This window comes from Amborella trichopoda, chromosome 9, assembly GCF_054954075.1.
Source record: "Amborella trichopoda isolate Santa Cruz 75 chromosome 9, AtrichopodaSantaCruz75HAP2 v2.0, whole genome shotgun sequence".
Taxonomy (NCBI): domain Eukaryota; kingdom Viridiplantae; phylum Streptophyta; class Magnoliopsida; order Amborellales; family Amborellaceae; genus Amborella; species Amborella trichopoda.
This window is the reverse complement of record NC_142344.1, coordinates 45,296,247-45,320,860: the sequence shown is the minus strand read 5'-3', so window position 1 is coordinate 45,320,860 and position 24,614 is coordinate 45,296,247. Positions and strand designations below refer to the sequence as shown.

Here is a 24,614-nt window from a genome sequence, read left to right as displayed (position 1 = left end):
GGATGAACACACCTACTTCCTAAGTGAGAGAAAGAATGAGCTTTTTTGGGTTGGGTAAGCAGGCAGAGAGAGAGAGAGAGAGAGAGAGAGAGAGAGAGAGAGAGAGAGAGAGAGAGAGAGAGAGAGAGATGCAACAGGGGTAAGAGGCACCCTGTGATTTAGACAGGCTATCAAAGGGGTATGAAATCATCCAGTATCTGCAACAATTTCATTTGTTTCCATAACCTCGCAATCGGCTCTTCTAATATTTATTCGTTCATAAATCCATGGAAACGTAGATCACACAGTTTGGAATCCATCATTTGACAAATGCTGGACATCAAGCATGTATCTTGATCAAGAACAATCACCCAGGTACATTTGCAGCTAGTCTCCAGGGCCATCATCGGGAGATGGATGGTGATCCCCCTGTCGTGGATCACATATACCTTGCACCATCTGGAGCAAAACACACTCCTAAATCCTTTTCTATCGCACATCATGTTAAAAAGCTAAAAAATTCATGGATATAGGCTGACATCAATGGGTCACAAGCTCAAAAAAGAGATTTTAGACCATTCAGACTGGGGAAATCACTTGAAAGTTATAATGACCATAAAAACACACGCCTGAAACTCTTCTACCATGCAAAAGTTCATCACGTGAAGATCAGAACATACCTAAAGAGCATTCAAACAAAATTACTACTGTTCCATCAAAAATACTTTACAGTGAACCCAAATGAATAAGATTTCACTTCTCATCACGAAGGCTTAAACCACAAACACAATACAAACAGGAGAAAAAACATGCAGTCTCTCCTTCACTCACCGTCACTCAAGCCCTAGCGGAAACAACTTCAAAACCTTACAAAACAATAAATTAGGCAACACTTGCCACTGTCTGGCTGTTCACAGCTTCTCTCTGACTGTTACACCTGCAAAAAGGAAGGATTAAGAACCCCAACATCGCAAATTCATTCAAAAACATTATCATATTTATTTCAAAGAAAGGATTGAATAAAGAAGCACCCCACATCATTTGCTGATCTTCAACTAGTCCTCTTTTTATAAATGTCAAATGTTACATGACTGTAGAGACTTACTTTGACATAGAAATGCGGCCAGCCCGCATATTGTAGAAATGCAGGCTTGGCAATAAATATATATTTTAAATATAATTTGATCCTCATTTTTAGAGTATATTTAATCTTTAACAAGGAGATCATGAATATGAGAAAAAAAAAATTTGAAAACTAGAAATAATAATTATATTACGAAAAAATTTGGACCGTTAGTTACACTTGTTTTTAGATGGATCACCTATTTGCACCCATCTTTAAGATGAATGCTTTATACCTCTGGACTGCATATTGTGGAAATGCGGTCCAGCCCGCATGAAACAATTTTCCTTATTAGAGTCATTATTAAAGTTAATCAGTTTTAAAAAAAAAAAAGCATCATTATTATTTCGCATTGCTAGCCCTATTATCTCAGTCAATTATGTTTCTCTAGCTTGTAGATCCAGAGCAAGAAAAGTGGGCCACAGGAAACAACTCTAGTACTTGCACTACAAATTTCGAGGTCAAGGGGGTCGCACATCTTAATCATAATAATAAAAAATCCGATCACATCAAGATGACATAGACGCACGCAGCAAGTGGATCTTCGAACAAGAACAAGATCATCTCACAAGGAAAAAAATAAAAAAGATGATGAGGCATTCAAAGGTGAAGACTTAAAGTTGGCTAGACATAGAAAACGTTGGAGTGTCAACAGAAGCAACACCAAGCATGAGAATGCAACAAATATGTACCACAAGAGTAACATATCCAGTAGAGGAGGCTGATTTCATCAATACCTAAGACGAGGAAAAAATCAGCATGAACTGAAGATGACATTATTGCATATTCCCCTCCCGATTTGATACATCAAAATGTGGGGAACTACCCAGTACACCCAAAGCACCGGCACAAAGGGTGATAAGTTGCAGGAAAAGACAATATGGTCTATTGGCTCTTTATATGTCTTATACACACACTAACAAAGTTCTCCATCATGAGGATGGTTCCCTATGAGTGTGCCTTGCTTGACTGCTACTCAAGCATAAGCCACGACCCATGAGAAGAAAAACCTAGTGGGTAGATGAAGTCCTCGTGGAACCACAGGGACTTACAAAAAATTTTTATCCAGAAAATCACATGCATAAAAAAGATCACAATACATAATTTCCCCTGATGTAATTCAATCTATGAATCTCCACTACTTCCTGTGAAATTCTTCCCACCTATTAAAGATACTCTAAATCCCCAATAGCATATGCCTCATGCTCTCCACTCATGCATCTTTATTTACCATTTGGCTACTTCCGCCTCACACTATGATATGTAGCTCAAAGATCAAGAAATGGGACTCACAAGTTTTGGTCCCACAATTTGTCACTCCATATCAGACATCCCAAGTGCTGCGCATAACACGCAGAAGACTTTGATAGCGCACACTCATGAAGAAGTGGCCTGTTTGCTGGCATGTACCATACTTTACAATCCCTCCCTCACCACACCTCACCCTCACCATATAATTGTGGAATTACAAAAATTGCACAACCCTTTACTGCTCATATAGTAAACAACATAGCCACCTTTCTGACAATGCCCTATCAATCTTACTTTGAACCTATCCTCATGCATAAACAATCTTCAAGTGCATCTATTGGAACTATGAACCTCCCATGCCACCAAGGGAGCCTATCTAGCCTTTAAATTACCAAGGAGAAATCTTTAAACAACGACACAAGAAAATGGCGAGGCTGAACAGAAATGTAACATATGAAATGCATATTATGATCCACCCTGATGATTCTGCCTCCCACCCCACCCTGCAGAACAAGTTATTTTAAAAAGCTCCAATATACGGTTTCTAAGTGTTCTCCAAGGCTCTGTTGGATAACCATGAAACGGTGGGAAAGTTCGCGGCTTTCCCAACCTTTCACATTGCCTGCCTTTCACCCATTTGTTCGGATGAAAGCGGCCCAAAAAAAAAAAAAAATCCACGTCTTTCTTTATCATTCCCGTATTGGGAAGTTGAAGACCACCTATCTAGGTGGTCTTCAACTTTCCTTGCCCTGGGGAATGATGGGGAAAGTTCCCCAAGTATGAGGATTGATGCATTACCATATTTGATGCCTTTAACATTTTAAAGAAAAATAAAAAGCCATCTTTTCTTTTTCACTTTTGAAGCATGTACAATCTACGATTCTGTATGCTTTTTACTGTTATTAATGGTGAACCCTCTCTCACCCAAGGGCTACTGAATTTGGGAAGACCCTAGGGTGAGCTCTCTCTATATAAACCATACATCTTTTTTCCTGGGAGCCTCTCTCTATATACAAGCCCCTTTTTCTCTCCTCCATATCCTTCCCCTCTCTCTCTCTCTCTCTCTAGGAGCCTGCTCAGCTCTCTCATAAATCTCATCTCTCTCTACTAGAGCCTACACTTTCAACAAGTACCTACTCTCTCTCTCCCTCCCTCTTTCGCTCTCTCTTCAAGAAGAGCCTACCATCTGTAACTTTGGCAGTGATTTATATTTTACAGAAAGAAAAGGATGATTTATATTCTACATTTTAGAAAAGGCCATTGATGAGATGTATCCAAAATATCTCTAAAAATTTAACATGATACTACTAACTTGCGTAATAGACGGTTAAAACAGACAGTTTCACCATGTGAAACTCAGTGTACCAATATCCCCGGCAGGTTATCAAACAAGGAAAAGCTAACTGGACTAATTTCCAGCCAGTTTATCAAAGTGAGGAAAGTGACTGCACCAAATTTTCTGATGTTTCTCAAGTCCCAGAGATTCTCAGTGATACTAGGTGAAACAACAGAAAAGTTATCAAACACTACAGGGTTCATACAATAGAATCAGAACAAACTGGAGATTCAAAATTCCCAAAAGTCTTACATAATCTCACCTGAAAATTACGATGTCAAAATTCAAGAACTTGCCGTTCTCAATCACATAATAAATCAACATGAAAGAAATTATGACAATTAACTTCCATTATTCTTATTGCATTTAATACACGGAACCTATAGACCTTTGAATAACTATTGGCATTCATGAATATAAACCAAAGAATAGAATTTTCAATCAACTCAACAGATGGCCGACCATGTTGAAAAGAGGGAGGGGATCAGGGTATTTTGAAACCTCAGAGTATTCCCCAAGTGCCATTGTGGTTTTGACGAAGTATCCATCTTTGCTTTTCAATCCTTTTTGTCATGGAAATGAGTAACCATTCCTCCAAAAAGGACATTCTAAATTATAGTTCACATATCCTAAAAATATGCGATTCATCTCAAAGCCCTCAAAGTGTGCTGCTGCTGCATAATTTTTCTCTTCAGGAATAAACTCAAAACAAAAAACAGAAGGAGTGCACAAAATGAATCCTAACTGATATATACAAGTGTTATTTTGATCAATTTTAAAGCAGTCTCAATGTCAATTGTACACAAACCATATACAGTATATATTTTTATTTTGTTTCCAAATTATTAAAACAAATTTCTTTTAGAGGTGACACTAATAAGAGAAAGGCTTTCAATTATTCTTTTGTTAATGTTAAGAAGTCATAACATGAGACCTAATATGTTCAAAAGAATTAACTATAACATGAATAGAACCAATCATATAAAGAAATTACAACACGAATACAATATCAATCGTAAAACCACTTTAGGCATATCTTACTTCAAGATGTGAAATTCATTGCACCCGGAAAAAGTCCATGTATAATTTATTGATAAAGATGGATTCCTAAAAACTTCAGAAGGTGGAAAAATTTCCAAAATTTCATCCTAAAAACTAGAAATCAAAGAATGCCTGGGGAATGTTGGAATATACCTGTTGCACTGCAGACGTGATGCAAAATTATGATTATTGCAATTTGTGCACATCCAATCACCATCTCTCCACTGCTTTGCTCTGCTAGTAAGGAGAAAAAGAGAATAATTAAGATATCAATAAAAAATGGGTAATGCACTAATGGAACTATCAAAACTTAAATAAATGGTCATATGTTTTTAAATAAAATCCAGAAAACAATTGACAACTAAAATGAACTCCATGTACGTATATGATTCTGTGTCAATACAATTACTTTGCAATGCAAAGCTCACTGACAACTTGTCCCTACCCTGTATTGGTGGTGGTATTTTTAAAATGTAATAATACAGTAAATATTGTGATGTCTCTTAAGCTTTTTTCCTTTTTATAAATGACATTGCTAATAATCAAGTAGTAACAGAAGTGAGCTTGATGCTTAAAAGCATAAATCCAAGCATTGGTAACAATACTCAGATGCTTCAACCAAAGTTGGGGCACCTAATGGTTGAAGCCAATTCAGCGAACGCCACTAGATGAGCCAAGGAAGGGGATGGCTTTCCATGGCACATTGCTGACATTTATCTCAAAATTTTGGATTTGATCTCTGAATTCATGGCCCACTTAAATCATATGTGGAGGGAAGTGTAAACATGCAGACAACATGATATGAGAAGCCATATAAGGATCATTGCTAAAGGTTTATGTGGCAGATTAACAATCGTCTGAAATCACTGTTTGAATAGAGTGCACAGATGCTCCTCTCTGTTTTCATTTTACCATACCCATGTTTGTTAATTATTGTACAGCCTCTCGGGGGTTCCATTTGAACATCTTATATGAGCAATGAAAAACATTTAACAATAAAAAGTAAGAAAATAAAATTTATGTTGATGATTATATATATAGGGAAAAGTTTATATAGAGCCGAAGCTCTAAACAATTAAATTTGAACCTACCTAAAAAATTTCATTAGAAGAGGTGGTTTTGATGCCCAAATATCTTCAAATTGATCATCTCGACATCAAGTTGCATGGACATGAAAAAAATTGGATTGCAAGTTTTTGAAATGGTGTATTTTGTAATGCATTTTTGGACCGTCAAATTTTCAAGATTTTCATAGATATGTCGATCTACACTATTTTTGAAGCTTTAAACTTTATAAATAAATATGAAAATATATTTTAAAGCTATCACAAAGATTTCCAATATTGAAATCACATTTCTCAACACTATTTGAAGGTAGGCTCTAATTTGATTGTTTAGAGCCTAGGCTCTATACAAACCGCACCCATATATATAATTATTTGCTTGTATGAATATATGAACAAGTATCCATAGAAATATGGTTATCAAATGCAGTTGTTTTGAGGCAGTGTGGCCCTTGGCCAAACGACTTTGCTCCACCCTAGGTGGGCAGACATGATTTGCTGGCCTAGGCGGTGGATTGGCTGCATAGGTGGCAACATTCAGGAAAGACTATGCAGCTGCATAATTCCACCCAGCTCATGTGCAAGGGTTATTCTGGTCTCCTCCCTTCCCCCACTCCCCCACAGAGAAGGGGGAAAGGGTTTGGGGGTGATACAACTTCCCTAAAACCCATTAGAACCAAATTGTTTTGGTTCTAAGGGGATTAAATCAACTAATATCAAAATAAAAAAATTACGAATTTTATTTTTTGGGCAAAGCTCGTGCATTTTTCCAGTAACTGTGATACAACTTCCCTAAAACCCATTAGAACCAAATTGTTTTGGTTCTAAGAGATTAAATCAATTAATATCAAAAAAATAAAATTACTAATTTTATTTTTTGGGCAAAGCTCGTGCATTTTTACAGCAAGGTCCTGAGTTGATTTTGTGCTCACAATGCAAGTACTTTGGGGACACAATTTTAAGTCATCGTAAAATCAAGATTCCTTTTGATTTTGAGACAGACAGTCTAGTGAATTATCTTCTTGTTCTGTATGTCATTGTGTTTTGTTATTGAACTTTTGGTTTTTGGTTGTATTTGCCAAGTGGTTGGCATTTGGCAATATGCTAAAATTGCTATTTTCTAATTTCTTCTAAGAGCATCATATTATGCTTGCTATCTTACTCAAGTGCTTGACATATTCACGTATTCTTTTGTGCTTTTATAAATTTGATAAATTGATTGGATCCTTTTATTTACATGCCAATTATGTTAGGGGTGCGGTTTCTATAAGGTTGCCAATTAAGACGCACCTTAAAATTTTATCATAAAATGTAATTCTGTTGTAAAACATTCTTAGTATTATCTTAAAATCTATTTTCATACCTAATTAGAAAATTTTAAATTCTAAAAATGGTTAAAATCAAGTAGATCTATAAATATATGAAAATCTTGAAAATGGACGGTCTAGATAATGTGTTACAAGATGCACTATTTCCGAGATTCAAAAACAAATTTTTTTTCATATTCATAGATCTCGATGTCGAGATGATTGATTAGAGGGCTTTTTCAACATTAAAACAACATTTTCGATAGATTTTTGAGGTGTATCTGTGATTCTACATTTTAAGGTTGCAACCTTATATAAACTTTTCCCTTATGTTAGAGAATCAAGTAGAGACAAAAAATGTCCTTGTTACTCCATCAGTAACTCAAAGCCTCAGGCAAAATGTTCATATTTAAGACAAATACTAAATAAAAATGTCTACCAGCACATATATCACATATTCCAATCATTATTTTATTCTTAAAATTTTCATAATTGTATAAATTTTTTTATTTTTATTGCTGGCAAAGGAAGCAAAATGCCTGCTTCCAGGTACATTGTGCATGGGACACCCTGGCGTCTCGCACCAGCATTCTGCATTGGTCACTGGTATTGAGTAGTGAAGCACTTGAGATAAAAGCATCTCCAAGCAAAACTAGGACACTTCATAATTGCACTTATCTCCAAAAATGAATGTCCTACCAAAATGAAACAAAGACACCGCAGAATAATAATTCAGAAGCTTCATTTCCACTTCTGACAGATTGACTACAGAGAATCAAATGCATTGTTACCCTTTCCCAAGGAGAGTTGGCACTCCTGGCAGTTGAGGTGCTTGCACAGGCACAGGCATAGCCATAGGTATATTAGGTGCTGTTACAAAACTTCCATTGGAGAAAGGAGCTTGAATTCCTGAAATCTGACCATTACTTGAACTTGCCATTTGCTCGAAACCATGATAAAGCTGTGGCCCATTGGTCTAATATCAGAGAGCATTCTGTTAGTAAATTGGGTAATAATTTCACAATGAGAGGAAAGAGAATTATTCACCATGTAAAATGCTCATAACTTCATATACCATAAATTGGCTGTTTATATCCCCAGCATTCAGTCTTTTACTGTCCCAATCATTACCAAATTCATCTGACGCCAAACGTTTTGTTCCTAGAGCTTAAGTACAAAACAATGATGAGATAAGTGAAAAGAAAGTGCTAAATGTAAAGGCAATTGTAACAGAACCATGGATACAAGGAATACTGCAGTAACCCACTATTAGAAATTCTATTAGTTAGTAACTCAAGCTATAGGTGATTTACCTCACGTCCATAGGTGAGAAAGTGACATATCATAATCAAATTTGTGTATCTCATTGCTTTTCTGAGTACAACACTCAAATATTGTATATCCATTATACATGCACAATTACACAATAAGAAAATTTTGTGATTGATAATAAACCTCAAGCAACTAGTAGCATACCAGTGTTCAAAAAAGTGAACTGCCCAGTGCCTAGGCGGTCCAAAAGGCCTGTGCACATTGCCCAAGCCTAGGTGACAAAACTGGGCGGCAGTCCCTGGGCGGCCGCCTAGGCCGTACGAAACCCCGCCTAGGAGGGTGCCCAGCGCCCAGCCTTGGGCGGCCTCCCAGGGCCTGCGATCTGCCTAAGGGTGGAGTTTTTTTTTTTAATTTAAAGGGTTTGAAGGATGGGTTTTAGGCTCATTTTAAACCTAAACCCACAATAATAGATTTTAGAGAGAAAAAAACCTCAAGAAAACTAAATTTTGTGGCTTTCATTGGATCAAAGTGTTTCTCAAAGTTACGAAAAACGGATCCAAACATCACCCAAGTAAATTTGATTTAGTTTTGGAGTTTTATAATCCTATTAGAGAGTGTTTTTTATTATTTTAGCACCAGAAAACAACTCAGAGGTGGGAGTTTGGAGTTCGAGCAATCAAAGTAAGTGCAAAAATTTATTTTTTAGATTGTTTGTTTTATTTTGAGATGTTTTCTTCAAGATCGAGTTGAAGTGGAGATCTGAGTTGGAAATATAGATATAACTCGAATCCAAATGACAAAAATTACATTATTTGTGAAAAAGATACAAAAAGGGGCATAAACCGGTTTAAGACACATCTTGGTGGTATTAAGGAGGATGTTGCCCCTTGTAAAAATGTTCTTAAAGTTATTAGAGAGAAGATTAAGCAATATATGAGTTCTGTAAAACAAAAACATGAACAAAATCCTCGTCATTTGAATAGGTCTATTTCTGCTACTTCTAGAAGATGTGATCCGGGGGAAGTATGGTTATAATCCAAAACCAAACGATAAAAATTGTATAAGGTGTAATTTTTGTGAAAAAGATACCAACGGGGGTATTAACCAATTCAAGAAACATCTTGACGGTATTAAAGGGAATGTTGGTTCTCGTAAAAAAGTTCCTGAAGCTATTCGAGATGAGATTAGACAACTTCTAAATTTAAAAGAACAAGAAAATGATGAAAATGAGCCTTGTTCTGTGGAAATGTCTTCTCCAGATTCTCCTAGAAGTGGTGATCCAGGTTGGAAGTATGGTTATAACCCGAATCCAAATGATAAAAATCGTATTAAATGTAATTATTAAGGAAATGATACTAATGGGGGCATTTACCGGTTTAAAAAACACTTTGTCGGTATTAAGGGGGATGTTGCCCCGTGTAAAAATGTTCCTGAGACTACCAGGGAGGAAATTATACAATATTTGAGTTTAGGGAAGCACAAAAAGATAGAAAAGTGTAGAGGAGACAAGACTGCTAGGGCCTCATTTGCACATACTAGTAAGAGGGAGGTAGAAGAAGAGAAGGAGGAAGAGGTACATTCAGAAGAAACAGAAGAGGACGAGCGTTATATTGAAAAAAGAGATGACTTTGATGATGATGGCCTCGATTCTGATGCATATGATGAAGCTTCCTATTCCTTCTGATGCTGATGATGACAGAAGAATGAAGACTCTTGGTGTTGAGCGTTGACTATTGTGTCTTAGACTACATGTTTTCTGAATTTCTGTATATTTTCTTTTTCTTATTTTTAGTTTCTAGTTCTACTATCTAACTTTTGAGCGTACAGTCTATAGTGTATCAGACAATCAATGTATGCTTGTATGGTTTTACTGTTTTAGCATTCTATGAAAATATAGATTATGGTGTTATGGATTATCAAAATTCTCTTCTCGACTTTTATCTCTTTTTTTTAACTGGGATTATGGCCATATCCTCAATCACACCATGAGTCCCTCTATCAAGGGACAGAACCTGGGCCACCCAGGTTCAAGACGCCCTCCTAGGCGCTGGGCGCCTGGACTCCCATGGTCGCCTGGACCCCCATGATCGCCTGGGTGCCGCCTAACACTTTTTGAAACACTGCAGCATACAGAACAGGTATTATATGTTGATGTACATATCCAATAGAGCTTATATACATTAATCAAGTTAAAGATGTTATGATCTCTATCTTATAACATTTTAGAGATGTTATGTAGGGGTGGCAATAGACACAGACCTGACTCTAGTCCAGGTATGGGTCAAAGAATTGGACCCGGCGGGTCAGTTCCAAGTCCAAATATTGGACCCGAACACAATTGGGGTTTGAGTCCATATGGACCCGACCCAAATAGTGTTATTATATAAATAATATTTAACATATAATATTTAAATTAATATAACTACATATTTTTTGTAATAATATTTAAATAATACATGTATACATTCAATATAACATTTAAATATACATTGTTTTTTATTTTTCGGTCGGGTCCAATCGAGTCCGGGTCCGATAACTGTGTCCGGCCGGACTCTGACCCAACCTGACCTGTTGCCACCCTTAATGTTATGGTTGATGGAGAAACCCATAGCAAATGTGCTTTGCAAAGCATGTGTTATATTGGTTTCACTGAAAATAAAAACATCAAGCATTTCAACCAGATCATATCTTCAATCCCCACATAAGATCTTAAACACATGTCAATGCGACAGATTGCCCAATCGGAGGATAGCAAATACTAGATACCATTATGACAACAATGTAAAATTGTGAAGAATAAAAATGCAATTGGAAAGCCCCAAAGTTCAGAAAATAAAGATAGGCTAGGACCAGATAAACAAGTAAGGCAAAATCAATAACCTTGTGGTTTGGATCAATAAAATGAATCAATCGGCAGCTGTTTTCTGAAATACAAATTCAACTGAAGCATACAATCCCTAAGTCGACTTAAAGTGGACAAAAATAGAATATTCTCTCCAGTGTAATACTAGAGAACTAATCAGGTTTATCCTGATAACCTAAATCCATTGCAGCAGCAGAAAATAAAACGCAAAACATCTATATGGCAAATTTCGACTGCATCAGTTTGGTTAGAAGACAAATATGGAACCATCACATCATCACCTTTACATTGAAAAAAAGACGTGGGCAGAATTGCTCACTCCCTACCAGGGAACATATCGGAAACTGCTGCATTCGCCACAGAAGAGGGTGCTGCGGATGGTACTGACGCATAACATTTTTTACACTGCAGACACCAAAGTTGCTATAATATAAATTCATTCTAAACTAAACGAGCTCATAGTACTCTTCAAAATAAAATACAGACTAATCATATCCTACATTAAACTGCAAAAATAGAATAATCCAACTGATCCATTTATGACAGTAAATGGAAGATAGAGATCCTTGTGAACCAATCTTGACTTCACATAATTAAGCATTAAAACTTTAAAAGATTGATCATATTCCAGTCAAAAGAGTAAATTATTAGGGATTATATACAATGAGACTATTTACCTTTGGCACAGGGAGGTCACAATTACTTACAACCATCCGATGTGAAATCTGATAGCTTGCGTGTGTCACAAAGTTTGAGAAAATTTCTTTTGAACTTTGAGCTTGATCAATGAAATAAATGCAGCCACCTAATTTCACATCCAATGGTCAAGATTAATTGTGACCACCTTGTACCAAAGGTAAATAGTCTCATTATACACTTTCTCAAACTATTATAGTCTCAGGACAAAATTTTCAATGATCAAATGCAAGATGCTCAAAGGAACGAGCCTCACCTGAGCACGAGAAGAGTAATTGTGGAAGCCACAACTGCACATCCAATCACCATTACGCCATCCTTTAGGAAACATTAAAAGCTGATTTGGATTATTTGTAGATGGAAATCCACCATTGGTGTTGCTACCATAGGGCCAAGCTGATGCAGTTTGGAAATACTTTTCACCCCCTCCATAGGACCAATTAGAGCCTGATGGAAGTGACTGATGAAGATCAGAGTGGCCTGATATGCCCAAGTTCATCTTTAACCCTAGTCCTCCTGGTGCCCTGGCAAAATAATGTGGATGAGTTGGGAGAGCTCCAGGCATTGCAATTGCTGGCATTGCTGCTACCTCCTTTGGTTGCCCGCACTTTTTGCACACCTCTCTTGAAGCATAATTGTTGTTACTGCAACCTATTGGTCCATTGGCCACAATATCCAAACAGCACGGTGGCCAACCAGGAAAATGCACCCAAGCATACGCACAACAACCAGCCCATCGCAATTCAAACACACACCACAAAACACACGCACCCACACCAGTCATACATGCGACCCAGTTGATTATAGGCTTCATAATGACAATTTTAAATTGAAATATACAAATAAACAATGCACCCATACAAGATTAAAAAGTGAGATTTTCTCTGCACATGCAACGGTAAAAAAGTAGCACAGGACGATCAGATGGGCAAATTTGGTAAGCGAATGGAAGTGCAATTAATGTGCTCTAGGGTAGGCAGTTCCAGTGATAAGCAGCATTTCTGTCTTGTTAATGCTTATGACCATAAAACTAAACAAACCATAGTTCTAAATAGGACGTAAAGTTTTGAGAGGCACTGGAGAATTGATAACAATAATCTTCCCAAAAGATGGAAATTATAAAGATGATATGTCTGTGTTTTGGTTTGCCTAATATCATGAGTGAAGTTCTGGTTACAGCCTTAATCACATTATAGAGGTTCCAGTCTATTAGTGTGTGCCTATTCAGGAGAAGTATTACCAAACTTTGGGTCTAATTTCAAAACACAGAAATCATTCATAAGATTGTTCCATAAAATATCTACAAGTATGTAATTTGTGCTTTTCTATTTATTTTTTGAAGATTCAAGTGTTGGGATTTTCTACTGTAAATAATGCACAGAATAGGGTTTTGTAACAGCTGGACTGAGTGAATTGAAGCCAAAATATCTGTACATTGATGTATTTGGCCAATGCATCCCAATAGGCTTCTTAGGAGTACCAGAAAATCAGGGGAAGAGGCTCCCATGTGTTGTTTGTTTTTTTAACAGGTATCTACAGAATATCCATATAATTTGTTTTTTTAGTGGAATATCTACTGAAGTTATGAAGTTGGTGGAATGTCAGAGAGACAAAGTGAGATGGAGGTCATGCAGTAGCAGCACTGCCCTAAGTACAAAATTCACACAATTAAGTGTTTGCCTTACGAGGGGAAGTTAATTAATAGGAAATGGAGAGCAAATTAACCTTGTACGAATTTCTGCAAAGTCCATGCAAAGAAAGGAGATGAATGTGGCCGACTTTTCTTTTTCTTTTCTTTTTTTTCACGACAGTTGAGAACTGAAGGCAATGCATTCATTTAGTTGTCAGTAATGATAAACAAACATATGCACAATAACAAGGAAGACAGAAAGGAACAGTTAACTTTCAAACAAAAAGGGAAAATGCAGAGAAAGTAAGGGATGCAAGAGATGAAGATAGAAGTTGAAGGCAGGGGGAAATGACGAGGAAAGGAAGAAGGGGGAGGGGGTAAGTGGCAGCATGGGTTGGGATAATACCCAGCAAGTAGCAAACAATTCCACTGCTTGCTTTTTTGGGCCGACACAACTGGCCCAAGTTCGCAGTACAAAGTGAGAGAAGAAAGGAGCCACCAATAGCATGCCCCAAGTTGACCACTTCCACTGATAGCCTCAACCTTCTCAAGGATATCCACCAAGCACCGAGGGATGGGAGAGTCACTGCTAGCTCCACTTCATGAAATTAAGGGAGCCCTTAACAAAAACTAAAGGCCTAGAGCAGAGTTGAGTAAACGTTTTAAGTGTCATGAGAAAGGCATGGACCTCTGCGTCAGTGGAGTTGCCATGTCCTATTGGGCCGGAAAAAACATAAGCACCATCCTCCCTCATGGCAGAATGCCAATTGCATCAGATGTTATAGGATTACCAAACGAACTGACACTGAATTTGACTACCATCAGCAAGGGATTTGATATTGAAAAGTTCTACACATTTCCTAGCAAGAACTAGCAACAGGCTTTTCAACAGGTAGATAATAACAGAAGGAAGTTCTTTTAATTGGTTGAGCAATGACAAATACTTGTTTCTTTGACTTGTATGGTCCAAATTTATTCTTTTCTTTATTCTTATAAAACACTTAAATCTTTTGAGTTTTTTTCTCTCTCAGGAGGTTTATACCAGGCTCAATGATGCTGCCTTGAAGTTGAGTAAGATTCAGATTTTAGGTAAGCAAATACTTTCCTGAGTGGACAGAAAATGAATATTATTGTTATTATCATTTTTTTAAGCCTTTTTTCCTTGAATAACCATGAATTCTGCTAGTTTTATTTCAATCATGTTTGATGGCACTAATCACTCACTCTGATATATAGATGGAAATGTGACTGAACCTAATGAAAGAAAGATTTTTTACATAGACATCAAATAATGCAACTATAAGTACTAGGATTTTTAGATGTAAATGTTGGTAATAATAGAGATTTGAGGTTTTCTCAATAAAGGATATCACAAGTCTAACCAGTGTTCAAAGAAACAGGGGCTAGAGCTGGGACATGATGGGGTCACAAGCCCGAGTCCCCAAGTCCAACTCATCTAACCCTTGATTCTGACCGGTGATTTTTAAGCAAAGAAGTACAGATTTCTTTAGAAAGTTGGATACTCAAGGTGAGTCCCAAGCCCAACTTTGTGACTCCCAAGCCAAGTCTCTGATTGTTTTAAACACTGAATCTAAACGATTCAGGACTATACCATTTGGAGCAGGAATTCTCAAGGATACAAATGAATTGAAGAGATCATTCAGGCCAATCATTTTTTACCAAGATAATACCAATGGAAGCTATATATCCCCTGAGTTACTTAAGACTTACAAAGAGGCATGGGATGGAGAGCAACTCATCCATTTCAATTGGGCCAAAGCCAATAATTAGATATTTAAGAATCTAAAGACTGGTAGAAATAAACTTCCTATTTAAATGAAGATTTATCAAACCTATGTCCAACATGGCATGCATCAATACTCCAGCCTCATGTCTGTACCTAGAGACTCAGTCCTTCCAGCTGCACCACACAGATCTCTAGCCCATGATTTCAGAGATGTGTAGGTAGTGCCATACTTGTGGGAAAATGAGGCACAGTTCATGATTGTATGTAAAGATTAATGCATAAATATTGCAAACAATAAGGGTGTGCATTTGAAAACTGCCACAAAAGATTGCAGATCGAAGTCCAAAAGCCCCTCCAATGTCGTTGATTTTTGTGACTCCATATGCAATCAGTGCCTCCTGCATCCATGTTGCGAGCAGGATGCTTGGCTCCTCAACCTTCCTCCACAACATTCCTTCGTTAGTGTTTAAGGCGTTACCTCCATCTATTGATTCATGTTCATGCGATCATCGGTTTCAGAGTGACACGGTTTCAAGAGAAACACATCTTCTTGGATTTTATCTAACCACATGATTAGTGATACCCAAAACCTCCAATAATTCAACCCCACTGTGGCAATGGACCACTTCTTACTACAAATGGTTCTAAGCTCCCTAATATTTGTCAGAAGAAGTACTTTTACAGCTTCCACTTTCTCACTCATTTGCTTCAAGCAAAGTGCCTTTTCATCCCATTCTAGTAATAAACCTTGTATCTCTTGGAAAGGTACTAAAAATTAATTTACTGGTATCTTTCTCCAGAGAGGGTTTCTTGTGCGGGGCCTAGTGAACAAGAGATTAATTGGGGAATGCTGCACATCCTTCAAAGACATCTCTTCTCACCTCCACAAAATGAAAACCACATTTTCTAATAAGTTCTCCTTGTATCTCATTCATTTACCAAGTTTCCCATTATTTTCATATACAACCTCCACAATTTTCACATGCGCTGTGACACTTTCCAATCATTACTAATATACCTTCTATTATTTTCTATATATAACCATCATCTATATAGTTTCTATGCACAGCATTCTCCTTGATAACTCCTTCCCTAAATCAGCTTATAAAATTTTAACATCATGACTCCATTTTGGGACTTGCTAAAAACAGATTAGTGCAATCTGCTATTTGCACTTCTGACTCATTTTATAAAGTTGTTAGTTGTCCAAGAAATATGTGAAAATGGCCCATCTCTTAACATAAAAGGAAATGCACGACCCACTCAACAAGTATTTAAGTTAAGGATGCTCCAACCATACAAGCTCAGACTGAAAGGGAGATCCTATCCTACAACTTGAGGGCAAATTGTCCCTACATAAGATTTCATTAGGGCCATTCATACAACCTCAATAATCTGTAGGGAAGTCAGAGAACTAGCTACCTGTCATCATCTTTATTTTTGTGTCCATGTAAAATACATCACTTAAAAGGGGGAGGGACACAAATTCATTCCTTTGTAACAGAAAATAAGACATTGTCCCAGAAGAATGAGAAAGGAGAGATCCAGTACTTTACCATATAATCATTTCCCTCTCTTGCCATGATAAAACCCAATGGCATCAAAATCCTGGACAAGATATACTGAACATACAATTTTAATTTGCAGATACCCTAAATAAATAAATAAAAACTCATGATGCCCATTTCCATAGAGCTTCATGCTACCCAGCTCTATTGTAATCCAGCCAATTGGAACTATACTTTAAATAAATAAATAAATAAAAACTCATGATGCCCATTTCCAAAGAGCTTCATGCTACCCAGCTCTTTTGTAATCCAGCCAAATGGAACAATATACACAAATATTTAAGGATTTAGAAACCAGGGAGAGCAAGCACGAGTGGAGGGGCATAACTTACAAATTTTGAGCCTAGAGATTATACATTTTCAAGAGCAGGTGCACTACATCTTAATGAAAATAAGCTTCTAAGCACAAACCACTCCCAACAAGAGAGTTCCCAACAAGAGAGTTCAATGAGGACCAAACTAACGAAAAATATAACCTGCCTATTCACTGACATAGTGGCACTCTATCCAATGCAATCACATAAAAAACACCACAGTCCCTCTATATAGAATTAATGAGATTTCCACCAACAATATGACTCGACCCAAGCCATCATAATTTGTTTCTTTGATTATCACACATATGGACACTAGGTCCCAATCCAATATATCAAGTTTGCAGAGCCCATCTTCACCCAACCACCCAAATGGTACATAGATATCCACCTGCATTTTCTCTCACTACTCCCCCTTAGACACCACCTTCCACTTCTCACCTTCATGAGTACCTTCTTAATACAATCTAAGTAAATCATTGAACACAAATGTCACAAATTGAGTGGAAATCTCCAAATCGTGGAACCCCAATGATCAACAAGAAGATGCATATAGAGCTCACTCCAAAACTTGTAATAATCAAAATTTCATGTAATATTTAACTGCACAATGGTCATGCCTAGGAGATGTACCGCCTCTCCATTAAATTAAATTCTTGTTCCAATCAGTGTTTAAGAAATTAGAGACTCGGCTCAGGACTCATCTGAGTAGGCTTGGATTGGCTCCAGCGGAAAAACCTGCAGACTCACCCTGAGTCTCCGAACTTCTAAAGAAATTTGTAATTTCTTTGTTTCAGATTCACCAGCCAGACTCTGGCCAGGTGGCATGGGCCCTGAACCCGACCAAGTCTCGCCCTGAGCCCATATTTCTAACACTGCATCCAACCAACATAAGCATCCAATCCAACCATGCAAAATGTCCAATTAATTATACATACCATGTTCCTGGAAAAAACCAACATATCCAGAAAATTATTCATTTTACTCTCCAGTATGCATTATAATAAGTAAGCAAAAACACCTGCAAAATTTTATAATAAAGCAAGGCAAAAAAATTGCACTACCAAAAAAATTCCAGTTCTATATTATCTTGAAAAAGGGGAAAAATCCAGTTCTAACTTAAAGTGGATTGCATACACATCCAAAGAAATATTCTGTTCCATTTGTCAGTTCATTGGACAGAAAGAGCAAAAACAAGCAAAGGGAGAAAGAAGAGAACCAGAGCAGATCCAGTCGCCAATTCGAGGAAGCCATTTGGAGTCAGCTGGGGTTTTGGTGTCGACAAGAAGCCTCGGTTGCTTGCACCTGTTACAAAAGGACCTGAATGCATAGTTTCTGTTCTGGCAACCCCCACACTCCCAGTCTCCTTCTCTTCCCTCTCCCATTTCGCTCTAATCTCTCTTACTCTCTCTAAAGCTTCTCTCTTTTCTCTCTTCTCTACCCTCTATGGACTACAGTTAGGTGTCTCGGCTTCGCTCACTGTAAATTCCAATTAGGGTTTCCTTTTGAGAGATTTATCAATTCAATGGTGTTGCAGAACAAGTGTTGATCGAGAAAAGCTCGAAAATGTGGCAACTGATTTCTATGAACTCGATGGCCGAAAAATACCCCATTGATTTGCTGGAATGCCGAAATTATTCTTATATTTCGCGAAATAACAATTTTGCCCTTTTTGGGGGAAAGTACGGTGGTTTTGCCCTTTCGGGGGAAAGTACAGTGTGGCCCATACGATAATAAAGATAGCAAACGTCTGGGTTTAAAAGTTGGACCTAGGTCAGGTTTGATTTCAAATCTTGGACTTTGGATCTAGATCCGATTGTATCCGAGTCAGGGTCTGGGTCTGGGTTTGACAAAAATTTTAAGGTATTAATACGTGAAATTTATTCAATATAATTAAATACATAAATATTTTAATTTTGAGAAAAGTTTATATAGAGCCGAAGCTCTAAACAATCAAATTAGAACTTACCTCAAAAATCTCATTAGAAGTGGCTGTTTTGATGCGCAAATATCTTCAAATTGATCATCTTGACATCAAGATGCATGGACATCAAAAAAAAAAAATTTAAGTTTTGAAAATAGTCTATTTTGTAATGTATTTTTGGGCCGTCAATTTTTAATATATTCACGTTTTCATAGGTCTGTCGATCTACACTATTTTTAAAGATTTAAACTTTACAAATAAAGATAAAAATAGATTTTAAGACCATCACAAAGATTTTAAGTATTGAATCCACATTTCGTGACACTATTTGAAGGTAGGCTCTAATTTGATTGTTTAGAACCTAAGCTCTATACAAACCACGCCCTTTAATTTTGGTCGGATCCGGGTCCCACGCTTTATTTTTGGGTCAGTTCGACCAGCCCTAGACCCAACACAACCTGATGCCACCCCCATAAAGCATCGTAATGGTGAGCATCATCGCACCATGATCTGCATGGTGATGGATGAGGGAGGATGTAAGAGTGGGCTAGTGAGTTTGTTTGGTGGGCCCAATCTCCTATAACCATCCGATCCACTTATGGGATGGCGATGGCCACCATGACAAGGATGCTACCATGATCACATGGGTGATACTTCACATTATCATTCCCCTTTCAAAAGAACAAAAGTTGGAGAATCGCTATATGACTCGGGATTTTCCGTGTTGGATCAGAATCAAGAAGTGCGCAATTCTGATCGAGGAACCCCAAACTCATTGTGATTATCCCAGATTTTTTTAAAAAATATATATATATATAAAGAGACTATTTGTTTTTAGTATAAGAAAGTCACAATCATTTTTGTATGCTAGATTTTAAATCGGGTGGTAATAAGTGTGCTATTGAATAGACTTAAAGTTAAAAATAAATAAAAAATTAAAACTTCATGACTCATCTCATGCCATCTATTTTGACATCTAATAGCTTGCAGTGATTGTGAGACTGTGTACTTTTGGTACATAGATGTCACAAATCATTTTTAATCATCGGATGTAAAATTCAATAGATTAAAGGGTGTTACAATATTCAAAAAATTTTATTTTGGATTTTGTGCCTAGTCAATGACACATTTTCAACCAGCCAATTTCATATTCAATTGTCATTAATAATTGTGATCTTCTTATATTAAAGTTAATGGCCTCATTGTGTACATTTTCGTTATATTAATAGAACAAGTGTCCTATCAATTTATATTAATAAAAAAAAAGTTCATTCAATTTCCACATAAGTCCAATAGATGATAGGGGGAAAGGGATGATAAAATATATAGATCAAGGTTTGAAAAATCATTGATGTAGATCAGAATCGCTCAATCCGAATTGAGAATCATCTTGTAATAATATATCGAGATCCGGCCCATATTGATTATTTGTTAAAGAAGATGATAGAGAAATGAACCAAAATTTTGGGATTTATCAAGTTCAATTATATATGAACCTATCTTGCCTTATGAGCACGAATCACACCAACCTCAAGCATACCAAGCTAGGTTCATACCCTTTATGATACCAATTTATCCCACACTGGTTTGATGTGGGATATTGTTTGCTAACCTTTTCTCTCCAACGTCTACTTTAGGTGGCATTTGATAAGCAATAAAGGGGTGAAAGTACACCACTTTCATCGGATCTGTTCATTTCACCTGTTTAATCACACCCTAATGTTAGGGAGAATCGAAACACACTTCTTTCCCTTTATACTATTCATAGCTCACAACAGCTTACTCCATCGCCATCATCAGACAGCTTAGGTGTTGAAGGTTAAACCCAAAAATTAGTGAGTTTTTTTTTTTTTTACTATATACTACGATGATAAACTCCAAATCAGTGAGTTAACTCACTGAGTTTAATTATTTATTTATTGCTATTATTTTTGCTTATTCCTTAATGAATGTGCTTTGATTTTTCTCTATTATTTTTTTTCTGTTTTATATAGCTGTCATATTATCACCATTGATGGATAGTTGTACTTCTTTTTTTTACATGAAATTTCTTGCTTTATGAAGGCAATTTCATCAACGATTCAAGTTCAGTTGGATTTCTTCACTCTGGTTTCAGTGCTTCAAAGAACAAAACTTGAACCTGACTCTCAGGGAATTTTCACTTTACTTACTGCTTTCCATGACCAGCTTTCACCAAATTTTTCACTGTATTTTGACAATGGGCAAAAATGCAAATATTTCTACCTTTTTTTTTTGTTTAAAAACATCGATCTTTTGTTAAACACCAAATCTACATACGTAAATTTTATTTATTTATTTATTTCTGTGTTAATATTGAATCGACCCTAGTTTCCTTTCTTTTTTTTCCCCTGATTTCTGTTATTTTTTTATTTGTGTCCTTTTTTTGTTATTTTTTGTTATTAGTTTTCAGATTTTTCTTTGAGCTCTGTTGTTGTTCGTTTTTGTTGATTAGATGTCTTATTTGCGTTTTTTTTTTGGGGCTTTGTCAGCCTCTTGGACCTATAGATCCATATATACATACATGAATCTACTGATCTCTAGCTAAAAATTATATTTATGTATTTATGCTTGTGTATTTGTCTGTATATTTATGTACTTGTTATTCTAGTTTACTAATTCTTTATTTCCATCTCCGTAATGAATGGGGGATGTTAGCAAAGCAAGCAAACATAAATCTAAAACATGGTGCAGATTCCTCTTTGAACATTGAATGACTTTTTGATATAAAGAAAATCAATTTTCTTCGTATTTATGGAAATATCGGTATTCCTTGAATCTATTTAAATTTTTGATAATATGCTGGATGAATCGAAGAACCTTATGTAATTATAAAATATTTTTAAAAACTGCATTTCGCATATCATATCAATGAAATACCTTATGAACAGTTTTACATGCAGTTTCCAACTTTCCCATTACCGAACAGGTAAAATAATCAGCACCACAGTTTATCAAACAGGGTTTCCAGCTTTCACCTTACCAATTTTCACCTGCATCCAGAATTTAGGAAAGTTAACAGCAAGGGTGATTCCTAGGGACACTGTAGTAAAAGTTATCAAACACTAATTAGACATTCTCTCTCCCTTGCTTCTACATTTCCATTAACAACTCTCTCTCTCTCTCTCTCTCTCTCTCTCTCTCTCTTCTACATTTCCATTAAGGTACCTCTCTCTTGTTTATACAAGGGTAAGTTCGTCTACAAAAATGAAATCGTCTATAAAATAAATTTTTTTCTTTTTTAGATTAGTAATATTTATTTCCTTTTCTATAATTTAGAAAGAGTAAAAGTACCTATAGGTAAGCTTTAATTACATATAATTACAAAAAGAAATTCTATATAATTAATTTACAAAAATTAGTATAATTATGTCGAATTTATTATTGTTTATTTATCTTAATAACTTAGTATAATTATGTTAAACTTATGTCAGTATAAAAATATGAAGGGATTGTCTACAAAGAGAGATCATTTATCTTTTGTACATGGAGGTAACAATGATTCCCACTCATTAGATGTCAAATTGGATGGCTTGTGGTGAGTCACAAAGTTTGAAATTTTTTTTGGAACTTTGTGTCTATTCAATGACACTCTTACAACCACACATTTTGAAATTTAAGAGACCAGAATGATTGTGACATCCATGTACAAAAGATAAATGATCTCTTTGTAGACAATCTCTTATATGAATAGGATTACATTAAAATTATGTTAATATTATTATGCTGAATGAATATAATTCTATGAAAATTGTTAACTTATTTATTATAATTATGTTAAAATTGTTATTGCTATATTGAAAAGCTTTTATTATTATAAAAAAAATTAAAACATCATATACTTTAATGCATTAAATTGCTGCATTATTAATAAATTGTTATTGTTATATAGATTATGTTATTTTCATATTTAATATATATTGTAAGTTTAAATCGATATGTTTATAACTTACACATAAATTAACAACTAACTTATTGTTAATTTGTAATTTGTTGTTGTTATATTAACTTATTTTATAGAACAATTAAAATTTTAATATAAGTTTTGATGAACGAAATTAAATAGAATTTTAAATTGTATTATGTTGTTATTGTTATATAGAATATATAACAAGTTGTTCAGACAATTCTGAGGCATACATGATAGGACTCGATAAATTGTCGAGGCAAATCAATGAGTGGCACCAACACGATGAATGGGAAGAACAATGATGTGTTTCATTTTGATATCAAGTTATATTTTAGTTGTTGTATGGTCCATTTTTATCACGTATTTATATCCATGTTGATTATAAGTTTGTTTTTTTTTAGTGATGTAAATTTAATAGTCAACAAACCTCCAGACAAGGAAACAAATACTCAATATTTACAAATTTTTACACAATAATAAAAGTACATAATGCACTAACCCTATTTTTAAAAAAAAACTAAAAAAAACCATTTTTATGGATTTTTAGTGCTTTTTTGAATTTTTTTTTAGCCGAAACCGGTTGATTATCCTATCCAGATTGTTGAACCACCGATCCGACTCCGTTTTTGGGGTGACCTATCTGGGTCATCGATCTGTATTTCAAACCTTCATCTAGATAAATGAGCTTCGTGATACTACCGTGTATGGTATTATAAAGAAATATACTTTTTAAAAAATATATGAAAGGTGAGCTTCTGTATAAAATCTCTGAGCATGAAATTGGAAATAGATTTTCTAAATACTAAGATCTGACTATCCAAAAAATTGATAGTAGTTATTCAATCTAAGAACATTTGTTTTTTTCCTTTTTCCCTAAAACATATAGAATCTCTATGATATTTTTCTTTTGGGGAGGTTTGTCAATAGGTAGAGGAGTCCTAAAAATGCTTTCAAATATGCTTTCTACCTAAGCAAGCATATTCCAATAATACTTTTCAACAAATGAGGAGAGAAGAAGTGACATAACTTTTCAACAAATGAGGAGAGAAGAAGTGACAATATATTATATCCATTAAATATTATGTTATATATAAAGCACAACCTAGGTTTGTGCACATGTAATGTCCACTAAAAATTTCAAAGGTTCAAGTAGATGCTCTGGTTATATTAATGGAAGAAAAAGTTCAATCAATCTCCATATGGATGGTTTGGATTTTTCCATGGAAAAAAGTTCATTGAATTTCATGTAAGCCCAATTGATGATAGAAGGAAAGGGACGATACAAAATCTAGATTCACGAGCTTTACAATGCAGCACAATGAGTGGTATTTTTGTAAAGTAATATAATATTTGAAGAAACAAAAACATATCTAATCCTTCAAGATCAATCCTTTCGGAGAACCGCTGGTCGCACCGGCGTGGAGTCACGCAAAACCAAGAAAAGAAACTAAGAAAACATGATAAAAAAATTAAGAAAATAAACCTAAAATTAAACTAGAGGAAAGGGTAAAGACATGAAGTCACGCAAAACCAAGAAAAGAAACTAAGAAAACATGATAAAAAAATTAAGA

At 35.7% G+C, this 24,614-nt stretch overlaps 1 protein-coding gene across 6 annotated transcripts; it reads right to left on the bottom strand.

Annotated features, from left to right (window-relative positions):
• Positions 1-656: 656 nt before the first annotated feature.
• On the bottom strand, positions 657-18,797 carry LOC18436532 (zinc finger (Ran-binding) family protein). 6 transcript variants are annotated; one of them, XM_088848242.1, is made up of 7 exons: positions 18,411-18,797; positions 12,189-12,583; positions 11,563-11,641; positions 8,177-8,268; positions 7,893-8,077; positions 4,884-4,964; positions 657-916 (listed from the first exon to the last, which is right to left on the bottom strand). In XM_088848242.1, exons 1-7 carry the CDS (start codon positions 18,574-18,576, stop codon positions 862-864), a joined length of 1,053 nt encoding a protein of 350 aa, XP_088704368.1. In that variant the 5' UTR covers positions 18,577-18,797; the 3' UTR covers positions 657-861. The 6 variants fall into 6 exon arrangements, 5 of the variants coding, with proteins under 5 accessions (XP_088704368.1, XP_088704369.1, XP_088704371.1 ...); XM_088848243.1 differs by having other exon boundaries at positions 12,189-12,456; XM_088848245.1 differs by lacking the exon at positions 18,411-18,797 and adding an exon at positions 11,914-12,041 and having other exon boundaries at positions 12,189-12,318.
• Between the last annotated feature and the right edge of the window lie 5,817 nt (positions 18,798-24,614).